The sequence below is a fragment of the Hirundo rustica genome, chromosome 2 (assembly GCF_015227805.2).
Source record: "Hirundo rustica isolate bHirRus1 chromosome 2, bHirRus1.pri.v3, whole genome shotgun sequence".
NCBI lineage: Eukaryota > Metazoa > Chordata > Aves > Passeriformes > Hirundinidae > Hirundo > Hirundo rustica.
In genome coordinates, this window is record NC_053451.1 from 16,378,527 (window position 1) to 16,392,024 (window position 13,498).

The window sequence follows — 13,498 nt, forward strand, 5'->3', positions numbered from 1 at the left end:
GATGCGTTGCTTTTCAGCTGCGCCCCAGAGACATTTTATCTTCCGTTTCTAATTTGATCCAAAGATTTTCAAACAGCTAAAATTTACCGCTTTTCATGGAATTCTTCAGGCAAACAAGTTATAATCGTTGTAATATCCAAAACAGCGGCCAGGCCCGAGGCTCTGACAGTGGCACTCGCAGTGTTGGGGTGCAGGTGGCTGCAGTACTCGGGGAAGCAGAGACAACCCGGAGCGGCTGTGAGGGGGCTGTAGGTGCGGAATTTATTCCCTTATTGTTCCCTACAGGCGGTTCGCTACAGCCCCGCGCGTCCGTTTTAAGTAAGAAAACTGCAAACGCCCAAGTGGCGCCGGGGTGACGTTCTCCCCTGCCAGATTTCCTTCCAGGAGTGGCGGCCAGCTGTTAATTCCTAGAATTCGGGGGTACGCGGCTGCATTCCAACCTCACAGCGGACCCCAGCCCGGGCGGAGAACGCGCAACGTGTTTTGTCCCCTCCGATTGCCCGTAGCCGCCCGCCGAGCCATGGCGGGAAGGTGGGCGCCGCTCCTCGCACGTCGAGAATCACCGAGAGAACTACCGTTCCCGACATGCTTCTTGTCGCTGCGCATGCGCAATGTTCACTCGAGTGCCCATCTTGGCACCAGCTTATTCCAGCTCCTCATGGTCGAGGGGTGGCAGAGACTACAATTCCTAGCGTACCTCGCGGTACCTGCGCATGCGTAGCGCTCTTGTCCGCCATCTTGACCCGAGTAAACGCCGTCGCCGCCGCCACTAAACAAACCCGAGCGCGGCATTTGGCGAACGGTGTGTGTGTGGGGTGCGGCTGCTGCGAAGCCTTCGATGTACTGGGTACGGCCGGGCAGGTGGGTCCTGCTCCCCGCCCTACCCGAGGCGGTCCGCCTCGGGGAGAGGGGCAGCTCCGTTTCCGGGACGGCGGGGATCCGCCGCCCCCTTACGGGCCCAGGGCAGCGCCCCGGCCCCCTCCCGTCGGCGCTGCCGCTCCGCCTGATGCGAGGAAGCAGCGCCAGCCGCCGCCCGCTCCGTCCCTCTCTTTCCCCGATCCCGGGGGGACCCAGCGCCGCTGGCTCCGGCCGGTCCCCCGCGCCCAGGGCCCGGGAAGGGCGGGCAGGGAATGCCCGGGTGGCGGCTGCCTTCGGGCGCCCTTGCAGGAGACCCTCCCCTCCTCCAGTCCCCCGCTGGAAGCTGCGACGGCGCCGAGGCTTTTGTTCCCGGTGCCCAGCCCCACTGTCGTGCCGTTCCCTGCCTAGCCCAAGCCCCGCTTGCCCACCTCGCCTCCGGCTGCTCTTTTTCTTTTATTATCCTCGTCGCATCGGGGAGATGTGCCCTCTCTCCCCGCCATCCCCGGAATCTCGCTTCGTTGCGATCGAGGTGTTCCCGTGTTTGCCTTATTTTTGGGGGGAAGGGGCTGGTGTTGGTATGTGGAGAGCGAATTTTCACACACGATGTTTTTGCCATCCTGTCATAGGCTGGCGCAAAACGCATTCTCTGGGGGCAAGGGGAAGCGTGCGGTTCACTGGAAGAATTCTTTTAATAGGTACTCCGCATAAAGAGAGAGAGGAGACTTGAACATCAATTCGGGGAGAGTTTTAGCGTGAAAAAAAAAGGCTTGAGAAGGAGATAGGAAACTCCGTAAAAAGGCTTGGGTGATGCATTTGAGCTAGAGAGTATAGGAGGTCCATGCCCTTGTGAAGCTGCCGAATTCCTTCATGCCACTACAAAGATTGGGGCGGGGATGGGAGCAAATATGTCGGTGGAGTTGTGAGCAGGCTGAGAAGAGTTTGCATTGATCGGCTTGGGAAATCAATAAATTATAGGCTTGAGCGTTTATATTCCTTTTCCAGCGAGGCTGAGCTCTGTGGGAGCACAGACACAAGGGAAGGATGCCTGTGGTGTGGCCAACTCTTCTCGACCTCAGCAGGGATGAGTGCAAGAGGATCCTTCGCAAACTGGGTACAGTAAGATACAATTTGTGGGTCTGTATTTTGCCCTTTTAAGATGTGCCTTCATGCTGCTTGCATTAAATATTTTAATATGTCTACAGGCAACTTGCAAGTAATTTCCTGTGTTTTCCATGTGTCGTTGGTTTGACAGCCCTGGCTTAAAGTTATATTTGGCTGACACTCAGCTCTAGCAAAACGAGTAGAGAAGAATTGTTTTGGTTTGGTTGAATCTCTCTTGGATGTCCTGTGTTGCAGGGCTGGGTTTTTCTGTTAGTATTAACATGCGGCAAAATTTTCTGTGAAAGGAGAACCTTTGGGGTTGGGTGTTTTTGGGCTTTGTTTGTTTGGGGGTGGGGGGGGGTGGGGGATTTTTTTTTTTTTTTTTTTCCCCTCCCCCACTCCCAGTTCTGTATTAGACACCTTTTGTACCCCAAAAAAACATAGTGGAATCCTGGTTTAACTGATGCTGTAGGGATGAATTCAAGTAATGAAGTTACGATTGCAAAGACATGAAACAGGATTTAAAAAAATGCTGTTTGTGGTTTGCAGTTACACAGGTTGTCAGTCAAGTGGGAAAATGATGTCCTTGCTCAAATGCCATAACCACAGGAGCGTTTTTCATTGTTTCAAATGTAGCTCAATATTTGAGGCCCTTGCCCAAGAGATAGACACTGGGAGATATTTTAGCACTCTGCCTCTGTAGATCTAAGTGTATGAGGAGAGATGCTTCTGTGTTTTGGAAAGTAATAAAAACATTTGCTTTTTCTTCACATATCTGCTTTTGGCTACTGCAGGGGAGAGAATCCCTTGCTAGACCTTTGATCTGGAATAGTTGGTTTTGAGTTCTTAGGCTGAATTTCTGCAATTAAGGGTTTGAGGTTTTGCCAGTTAAATGATACTAGGTGGGGGGAAAAAAAAGCCTTAGATTTTTCAGTTTCTTCTGAGGACTGTAGTCTAGGAAATTATGTCAAGAAGAAAGTTGAGGTTCCCCCTAACTTCCTGTGACTGTCAAGTGATAGCTTTTCTTGTTCTTATTTTGCTTGACTGCTAAGAGATGGTGTGCTGCATTTCTCAACTGTGCCAAAGTTCTCATACATTGTGGAGCCATCCACTTTCTGAGAGTTGAGAATTTATTCTCCTCCCTTTGCCCTGTTTATTTCATTTCTTGGGAATATGGGCTTTGTGTGCTATTGAAACAGTGGTGCCGATGTGGCACATAACGTTGCAACAAGCTATACTATCTGTTAAGGTGACAGCCCTAAGTCTTAAACAAGGCTCAAGAAGTACAAAAGCTAGGAGAAAGTACAGAGTGCGGAAGTCTTTTGACCAGATCTGTGCTACTGAGTTTCAGCTGTGCTGGCTGGAAGCATGAAAAAACAACTTCCACCTGAGCTGACAGAGGTGTGCTGGTGCAGCTGAGCCAAACAGAACTGCAGCTACACCCCCTTGAATGACATAATCTAGGCTGACAGGAAGGAAAAATTCAAAACATAATCATTTTGTTTTGCTGGCATGAGCTGTGTCCCCACAAAGGGGCCCTGCCAGCAGGGGAAGGCTGAGGCACTACCCCTTTGAGCTGAGACGCACACCGTGGGACTGGGGCCTGAAGGAGCACAGGCAGTGGGAGCAATAGCTGTGTGATAGTCACATTCAGCAATAGCCATTTGTTTTAGAGGGTCCTGCCTTTCCAGCTCACTGCCCAACATCTAATTTAGCTAATGGTACAGCAGTAGTGGGAGTAAGGAGTGAAGCGGGGATGTAGGTGAGGCTGAAATGCATCTCAAGGTATGCAGGACCTAGGTTTGATCGTGGTTTATTACTGAATGAGGTGATGATGGTAGCACCTAACAGTAGCAAAAATTATATTTATTTGCCAAACCCATTTTGGCTGTTTCATTTGTTTTGTGTTGGAAAGAGAGTATACCAGTTAGTGATTGCTGCATAAACATGAAGGGGAGGAAGTTACAGCTGTTCTGTAATCCTTACTAGCTTCCAGAAGACCAGAATGTGCATTTTTACAGCTCTGGTGTAGGGGATCTTTATTTATAATGCAGAAGGAAAAAAAAAGTGTGCCCTTGATAAATAATTATATGGTTGCATCTGAGAATTACTTTAAGTTGTTAACAGAGGAAAATAATTAGTATCGTAAATATTGTAACATGGTTGTCTAACTAAATGTTGATATTAGCAATAACCATTGCATTAATTAGTGAATGTTTTATAACTAAAGCTGTAAATGCTTCTGCAGGTCACTCAGGATCCCTGTGCAGGCTGCATGGTTAACAAAAATGACTCTTCTTTTTGTTTTATCTGTTTAATTGAGACAGGAAAGCAGAATTTCTTTTCAGCATAGTTCCTTGATTTCATGTGTAAATTAGCTCTTTGGAATCCTAAACTGAGAGCTTTTCAGAATAGCATGAGCCTTTTCTTTTGCAGCAAACTTCGGCAGTGTTAGGTTTTGGCCTGCATCTTTTATTCTTGGTTTTGGTTAACTGGGATCTGTTGTGGGGTTGTTTGGGTTGGCTGCTGAAATGTCAAATGAAAGGCAGCTATGTAAGAATCAAAAGAATTTTTGTTTCTGGTTTCCCTAAACCGTGTGAAGCTGAGAATAGCAAGTCATTCTTTGCCAAATTAGCAGGCTTCATTATTTGCACTAGGTGTATCTTCACCCTGTTTAGTAGGACAAAATTCAAAAACATCAGTAGCCTTTTAACAGTTCCATTTTTTTTGACTGCCGATGGCATGACATCACAGTCAGCTGGAATTACACATTTCTGGTAAATCAGAGTTGCATTTTTATGAGTTAGGCTTTGTGGTAGCTCTGTGTTTAAGAATAGCTGGATTGTTTGTGTTGTGCAGGTTTAATTAAGTGTGTGGCATTTCTTTCAGATTCAAGCGGTTGTACCCTATCAAGTAAATAGGCATAAAAGATTATGATGATCATATTTAACAAACTAGAGTTGATGTTGTCCATGCTAGTTAAGGAAAGGCATTCCAAAAAGACCAGTTGCTCTTTTGATAGTGTATTTCTTTTCCAAGCCAAGCTTTTCCATAGAACTCTTAGTATAATGATACGTGTTGAGAGAATTCTGAACTACTTTCCAAATGCTTTCTTCAAGATTTTTGCTGGAATTGTCAGGTCAGAGAGAGCTTGACACATTCATTTGGGTTTATAAACTAGATAATCTTCTGTGATGAGACAGTTGTTTCATAGAAATGTTTTATGCTGCAGAATAATTGACTGAGAGAGTTCCAAATCATCAGTCTCTTTTTGAAAAAGCACTAAATAATTGAAAGATATGTTCCTCTTAATGATCTTGAAAATTATTAGAATACTGTCAGTAATATGGAAAACAATATTTTTCCCCCTTTCTTGTGAGCATTAAATAGAAATATTATTCACTCTAATTCTTCAGAACTGGAGGCCTATGCAGGTGTCATCAGTGCCTTACGTGCACAGGGAGACCTTACAAAAGAGAAGAAGGATCTTCTTGGAGAACTCTCTAAAGTGCTTAGGTAACCCTGATCTTTTTAAACTAAGAACCATGATCTGTTTTCTTTTAAGGTGTTACATGCTTTTTCTTTCGCCAGGATCACAGCATAGGTCTGAGTTTGGAAAGTTGTTGAGGTTTCATTCCTGTTCTCCTTGGAGTTTTTAATAAGGAAAGCAACCATCCTTCAGTGGTAGAAACCTTGCTGGTTTGTTGGTGCTTTATGGGATACTGAGTGTTAAAAGGGTTACAGCCAGGTAATGAATGTACACTGGCTTGTGGTTTTGTCAAGGTAGAACTCCGAAGTCTTTGAGCCCAAGGTACCTCAAGAAAGAATGCTGCATGTCATGTGTGAATTTTTCTGCCATATCCTTTAAATGTACTGCTCTCATTAGGAGGCTGGATTCTAGATGTTTCTCAAGGATACCCTGTGAACAGTAATGTTCTTTTCATTCTTCAGTAGTATTTTTGAGCAATAATATGATTAATTTTCTCTGCGATAGCAAGAGTTAAGTGACAATCTCTAAATGTGAAGTCCTGTTCCCTTTCTTCTCTTAGATAGATTATTCATAAGCTTAATTTTAGCTGGAATTTTTAGATTAATGTTCATGTCTTCCTCTGATTAAAATATATTGCTTTATTGTATATTAATAGTATTTCAACAGAGCGACATCGTGCTGAAGTTCGGAGAGCAGTTAATGATGAACGACTAACAACAATTGCACACAAGTAAGTTCCAGGTCATTTTGTCACTGATTTCCAAAAGTACCTTTTGGGAAAACCATTATGCTTTAACTGAATGGTAGAATTTTGAAGATTGATGATGGTTTAAAGAGCCAGTATTTAAAACACTGTATGGATGGAGGACTTACTGTATCAGATCTACAGGGACCTAGGAAGAGTTATTTAGTACCCACTACATTTTGGATCCAAGGCCATTCCATTCACTGTACAAGTACGATGTAAGAAACATTTTTTTGGCATGGAGACCTTTCTGTAAGATAGACCAGAATAAACCAAGAATGGAGAAAATAGAGAAGCTCCTAAGTAGGATGGACATGTTTGGTTTTACTTGTTTGTTTTGCTTTTAGTTTTATTTTAATCAGTTTGGAAAGGCTGTATTAAGAGGAAAGAGAAAACTATGTAGGAGAGACAGAGGGAAAGTGGTGGCAGATTAGTGGAAAATAGTGTATCAGCATAGAAAGGAAAAAATGGCCAGAGTAGGAAAAGCTGCAGCAAGCTGATGACATCAGTGTCCGCCACTCTCTGCGACGCAGCTGCTGTACTGACATCAGCTGGGCTGGTGCCTCCTTGGATTTGTTTTTACAAGCTCCACATGATTTTGAGAGGTGGAGGAGCAATAGATCAAGGGGTTATGTATCTTTGATAATTACTTAAGAGTCTTAGTTTTAAGGACTACCTTAAAACAGAGCTGCATTTTAAGTGTCTGTTTTATTTTCTTTTTCTGTGTTACAACTGTTGACATTTTTAAGTTTGACTGTTGTAGCTTAGGTGTTGTGAGGAGGAAAGAAAGGAAATAATATGAATAGCAGGGCACTTGGAGTTGGCAATTGTTTGGTCCAAGTCTAGTCAAAATCAGCATACTTGTTTAGTGCTGTAGAAGGACTTGTAATTTTTAGTTTTCAAGTTTAAAGATTTAGAAGTATGCTGTTCACCAAACAAAACCCACAAACTTCTTTACACCCCTTTAAAGAAATGAGGGGGGAATATGAAAAGCATATGGTTCTCAAATCAGGATTCTTTTCCTGAAAGAAGTTTTCCTTTCAAGTAGTACTACTGGTCTTAGCATTTTGCAGAACATGAATAGTTTGTCCTGAGGTGTTCACTTCAATGAAATATTATAATCCAGACAAGGTGCAGTTTTGAAGTGCTGCTTTTCTTTATTTTTGCTATGATGGTTCCTTATGAGTGATGGTTGATAATATAGTATTTGACTTACATAATTATCTTAACTCATTAGGAAAGCTTACTTGGATAGCTTTTCTACCCTTTTTGTTTTTAAAATGTATTTTTATCTCAGCTTATGTTGCTCTCTTTATATGATGTGCATATGCATGAGGAATGCTGAAGCATATCAAGATTTAACAACAGAGCAGATACTCGGCATTTTACAAACTACTTTGTAGTAGCTCTTCCTGCAACTTGCTTGAAATATTTCATGTGAGAATTTTTTTAGAATATATTAATACATTAAACAGGTTGATTTGCTTAAAAACACTACAGTATTGAAAAATAATTTGCCGTTTTGGTTTTGCTGATTTGACAAATGACTCATGTAGAACAGTCAAAAATATATCTCCATCTAGATAAGAACAGTGTTTTTGTGAAACATTCTAGAGTGGGTGTAAGTACTAAGGTTAAGAGTAAATTAGAGCAGAAGACTGCTTTCTGTTTATTAAATAATCTGACGTTGTGTCACCTTGTTTGGGACTACTTTAATAAGCATCAGAAACTCTTCTGTTCAGGTGAAACAAAATTTACCTTAGAAGCTGAGAGTTTTTCCCTATAACACAATCCATTTCAATGGATTATGATATCTGTTTGGTTTCTTGGTATTTTTGTAATCCAGAAGTAGAGAGAATACCAACTGTACCTGAATAGTAGCTAACCTAATGTGGGGGTTTGAGTATGGCATTCACGCACCTCTGGCCCGTGAACGGCTCTGCTAAAACAAAACAACAAAAGAAGAGCCTACTCTTCAATTTAAAATGGGATGTTTTTTATATCAGATGACAAAAATGCTAGGGCTTTAATGAAATAAAGAAAGCTGAGTATTAGTACTCTAGTATGTCTTAAACTGCCTTTTAGACTTGCACTACTGGAAAAAAAAATGTGCTTAAATAAGATACTGAGTATTTGGAAACTTGTCAAAATACTTACAGAAGACGCATTTCTGTTTAGTATGTCTGGACCAAACAGCTCTTCCGAGTGGTCCATAGAAGGTCGTCGACTGGTGCCACTGATGCCGCGACTTGTTCCACAAACAGCTTTTACTGTTACCGCCAACGCTGTTGCCAATGCAGCCGTTCAGCACAATGCGTCCCTTCCAGTTCCTGCAGAAACTGGAAACAAGGAAGGTGAGAGAAATACGGGATTCTGCTACAACCTATGGGAATATGAAAACAGTGTCACAGTAGAAATTGGTGTCTTAGATTTTAAGTGTTAAATACTATTTTTTTGAGGCCATGTTGGACAGTGCTTGGAGCAACCCAGCCTAGTGTAAAGTGTCCCCTCGCTCCCCGACTGATGGCAGGGGGTTGGAACTGGGTGAGCTTTAAAGTTCATTCCAAACCAAATGATTATTCAATGAACCTATGAAAAAAGTCCAAATCTTTCTTATCAAACATTATTCACAGAAATATAAAATACCCCATTTTTAAAGATATCTTTGTGGCATCTGCAGCATTAATCTGACTGCTTTGTGTTATTGACAGTCTAGCAACAGAAATATAAAAGCAACCTAATTTGTCAGGAGAGTACATTCACTGATAAACTTCTTCAGCTCTCTAAACCTTAAAAACTTGGACTAATGGCTGGATTCTGTAAAGTTCTGTAAGCGATGAAAGCTGTATCAGAATATTTTATTTTAAGAATGCAAAGAGGTTTTGGTTAAAGTCAAGAAAATACTGCTTTGGGTTTTTTCCTTCTGATTAAATGTACTATTGTAACAAGTAAAAAGTTGCTTTCTGCTTTCCCTATGCTTTTTAAATAATGGTAGTATACATTCCAACTTGCTTGGCTCAGGTGGCTTGAGTTAGGCTTCATACAACTGGAGAATGTGGAACACTTCTTGAAACAAGCTGTTTCATCCTGGTTTTGTGAGAAATACTGTATCATTGTGCTATTACTTTAAAGCAGTGGTTTAAAAAAGCTGATTAGCACAATCACTACTGAAGGAATATTTTGGGTTTTTTCAACTGATGTGCTGTTGAGGCAGTAACACTTTTCTGTCAGTTACTAATCCAGATGTGATCACTGACAGAAAAGCAGAAAGATTGAATTAATGCTAAAATTAAAAATAACAAATTGTAAAAGATTAAGACAGAAAAATCTCACATTGGCAGCAGAGATTTTTGGGTATGGGAGGATGGGAGTTTAGATTTTTGTGTTGTCTTTGAAGACCACTAATTCCATGGCCATGGTTAGCTAAAACTGGGGAGTATTCCACAGTAACAGGAATGCAGAGGCAAATACACAGATAATGACCCAGTAAGTCTTTGGCTTCCATTTCAGTTGTAAAAATAGTGATAGAATAATGGGATTCTGCACTTCAGTTATATGGAAGGTGTCTTTTCTCCTCTTCAGTGGTGGTTTGCTATTCCTACACAAGTACCACTTCAACCCCAACATCTACCCCTGTTCCAAGTGGCAGTGTAGCAACAGTGAAGTCCCCCAGACCTGCCAGTCCAGCCTCCAATGTAGTCGTCTTGCCAAGTGGAAGTACTGTTTACATCAAAAGTAAGTGATACTAGCAACTAATTAACAAAAGAGAAAGAAAGAATGTGGCTGAAGCACAGACCAAGTTAAACACTCCAACACTGGGCAAATCATTTAAGGCCTTTGTGCCTTAGTCTAGAGAATTAATTTAGTGCTTCCCTTTTACAGATAAATAGTGTTCAGGATAAATCCACTTGCTGCAAAATGCTGCAAGGAGCACTAAAGCTACAAGGACAACAAGTGAAAAATATTTTGAAAATTAAATACAGAAATTTCGGTATATCGGTGAATTGCTGATCCACCTTGTTGAGAACTAATGCATAGTAGTCACTTACTTGAATTAGAAAAGGTCCTTCTTCCACCTTCACAGTTGACATAGAATTTTTTTTATTTTTGGATGCAGTTTGGCAAGGGTTTGTGTTTACATGCTATGTCTGGCCATTTTGTGGTTTACTAGTCTTAGTGAAGCTTATGTTCCTTGGCAGCCGCAAAAACTTCATATGAATTCCTACCAGAGACCTATCTGCATGTACTTAAATCTGGAAATCCAGGACATAGAATCTAGAAACAGTCTTTTTTCTTGAGTATGTTTGTGTCCCCATCTTTGTTTGGTTAATAAGTCAGCTAGGTCTAAAAGCAGATGATATTCTCATATATATGCCCTCATCATGGGTAGTTTTCTTTTACTATTAAAATGTTTCCTTCAGTTCTTTCTTGATTATATTAAAACAAGTAAAGATAATAGTGAAGTAGGTAAATGCTATTTTATGCTTGCTCAGTATACCTTTAATGTTTTTAAAAATATTTACTTATTTAAAAATACTCTTTTTATGATATATGTATACATCTGTATAAGCTTCTAGCTAATCAGAAATGCCACACAGTACATAAATATAATGTTACTTGTGAAAAACCATCATTAATGGCTCTGTCAACCCATTAAACCCATTACATTAAGGTTTTTCATTTTTCTGACCTATGCACTAATCATTTGGCTTTAGTTTGAAGAGTCAGGGGAAAATGTTCTTAACATATTAAAATTTTAATGTAGACTTTATTGAATTCTTACATGGTAATGAGAATCAAATACGTCTAGACACATGATACAGGGATGATCATTATAATTGTCTGTCCCTAGATTTAATTTCTTCCCTACTTCATGTGCTTCATTTTGTTGTTACTGTTTTTATTGACTTTTTTTTTTAAGGAATTGTGTTTCTTTCAGAGTATGTTACATCAGTCATATTGATTTTAACAAACTGCTTAAGAGCAGATTCATGAGAGCTGAGTTACAGTCAGGACTTCACCACTGGTCTGTGGTGTAACCTCTTCCAAGTCACAGTCTGATTGAGCCATTAACCTTTCCATGACTCTTCCTTACTTATCAAGTGTGAGTTACAGTAAAAGCTGTATTACCTTTTAACTAATGTCTGTGGAAAACTTTGTACAGCAATTTCTAACGTGAAATGGTAGGAATAATCTTACAAAACCCCAGCAGTGAAAATAGGAGGTGAAATGAGCTGTACTTAACATAAATTAATGCTCTGCTTGTTTAATGTTACTTTCTTATGTCCTGATTGATTGGTTTATGGGTTTTTTTGTGACTGAGGACCACAAAGTTTTCTTTATTTCTTGGTGCCCCACCAAATAACAGCTGTATCCTGACATGCTAGTTGCATGTGAATTTTAGATTTAAATGGATTCTGAGATTTTTAAATTATTGCACATGTTCAATATGATTAGTGCACACATAGTTACAAGTTTCTATAGTGCGTTCACAGTAATACGTAGAAGCCTGTCCGTAATAAACCTTAAAGTTATGTAATCAAACCTCTGCTTTATAGAGAGAGGTTGCCATGAGGCTTATTCAGAGGCATAAAGTAAATTATTGATTAGAGCTTTGAAATCTGGTTTTGTAGATCCATACTTCACTTGTACTGCTACAGCCAACTAAAGCTATGTTCTTGAAGTTTGCTTCTCTTTCCTAGTTCAGTTTCCTGTCTCTGATAAAACTGTCAGCCTTTGGATATGTACCTGCAAATGAGCTGCTACTCTTGCTCAGAGATAATACCATTTTTCAGAAATGCCTGTTGTGGTGCTGGGCAGTTTCTTGCCCATGTTAGTTCTTGCAACTTCACTTTTTGAATGTCAGAATATTTAGTAGTTTTAATTAGAGATTGGCCATAATTAGATCTTGGCCCTAATTAGAGGTTGACTACTAACCAAGTTTGCTTTGATAATCAGCAAGACTGCTTTTTGCTGTGATAGTGTTCTTTGTCTTTAAGCTCCAGGCACATGGAACAAGATTTTCAATCATCTTTTGCGTAGGCTGGATTGTATCTGTTCAGCTTCTCTCTGATTTTTTTTCTTTTTAAATGGTTTGACACAGGTTAACATGGTAAGCATAAATAACAGGATTGCAGATTTGTCAGGGTTGGAAGAGACCTTCAAGATCATCTAGTCCAACCATCAACCCAGCACCATCATAATGACCCCTAAACTACACCCCCAAGTGTCTCATTCAGATACCTCCTGAACACTTCCAGACTGTCATCTCCCTGGGCAACTTTTTCCAATACCGGACTACTTTTCCAGTGAAGTTTGTTTTTTTTTTTTTTTCTAATATCTAATCTGGACCTCCTCTGGCACAATTTGAAGCTATTTCTTCTTGTCACCTGGGAAAAGAGCCCAGCCCCCATCTGGCTACGCCCTCCTGTCAGGGAGTTGGTGAAAGCAAGAATGTCCCCCCATAACCTCCTTTTCTCCAGCCTGAGCCCCCCCAGCTTCCTCAGCTGCTCCTGGTGCTCCAGACCCTTCCCCAGCTCTGTTCCCTTATCTGGATGTGCTCCATCACCTCAATGTCTCTCTTGTCAGGAGGTGCCCAAAAGTGACCCCAAGGACTGGAGATACTTCAGCAGTGCCCAGCACAGGGAATGGTCTCTGCCCTGGTCCTGCTGCCACACCAGTGCTAGTACAGGCCAGGTGCCATTGTCCTTGCCCACCTTGCTCATATCCAGCCAGCTGTTGGCCAGCATCCCTAAGTCCTTTCCTGCTGAGCCACTCTGCCCCCAGCCTGTAGCTGTGCAGGGAATGGTTGTGATCCAAGGGCAGGACCTGGCACTTGGCCTCATTGAACCTCAGTCCATGGATCCAGCATGTTTAGGTCCTTCTGTAGAGCCTTCCTGGGTTCAGTGCTACTGAGTAGCTCTAAGAGTTTGCAGGGTTATTAACCTGTGTCTTTCTGTAGTTTATGAATCTTTTGCCTACCTTGGCAAGTTTCATTTGGAATTAAGATCCATTAATCATGCTGTTATCCTTTGCTGAGCTGAATATTGCAGCAGATTTTTTTTTCTATGTGTGCAGTATGTGATTCTGAGGAAGAAAGAAGTCTTTTGAACCTGGACTTCTGTTTTTCATGATTGCTAGATGCCATTTTTTATCTGTTGCACAAAATGCACCAAAGTGCATTTTGTGATGAAGTGAAGCTTGACCTTCACACTAAAACTATATAACAAAAAAAAATTGTATCTCAAGGTGCTGTATTGAGGTGAAAGGCAGAAGGGTACTGTAAGGATAAACATGACATGGAA

At 41.3% G+C, this 13,498-nt stretch overlaps 1 protein-coding gene across 17 annotated transcripts in view; it reads left to right on the forward strand.

Moving 5' to 3' along the window:
• The first annotated feature begins 659 nt into the window (after window positions 1-659).
• Window positions 660-13,498, forward strand: part of EMSY (EMSY transcriptional repressor, BRCA2 interacting) — a 43,483-nt gene continuing 30,644 nt past the window's right edge. For 7 of the 17 annotated variants that reach the window (XM_040055048.2, XM_040055041.2, XM_040055053.2 and 4 more), the window contains exons 1-6: window positions 661-861; window positions 1,861-1,969; window positions 5,376-5,475; window positions 6,105-6,179; window positions 8,373-8,548; window positions 9,777-9,929. In XM_040055048.2, the coding sequence (XP_039910982.1) occupies window positions 1,900-1,969; window positions 5,376-5,475; window positions 6,105-6,179; window positions 8,373-8,548; window positions 9,777-9,929 (574 nt within the window). In that variant the 5' untranslated portion in view covers window positions 661-861; window positions 1,861-1,899. Of the gene's footprint in view, window positions 862-1,257; window positions 1,388-1,860; window positions 1,970-5,375; window positions 5,476-6,104; window positions 6,180-8,372; window positions 8,549-9,776; window positions 9,930-13,498 lie in introns of those variants that run through there. The other 10 variants (XM_040055047.2, XM_058419258.1, XM_040055051.2 and 7 more) reach the window with 8 other exon arrangements.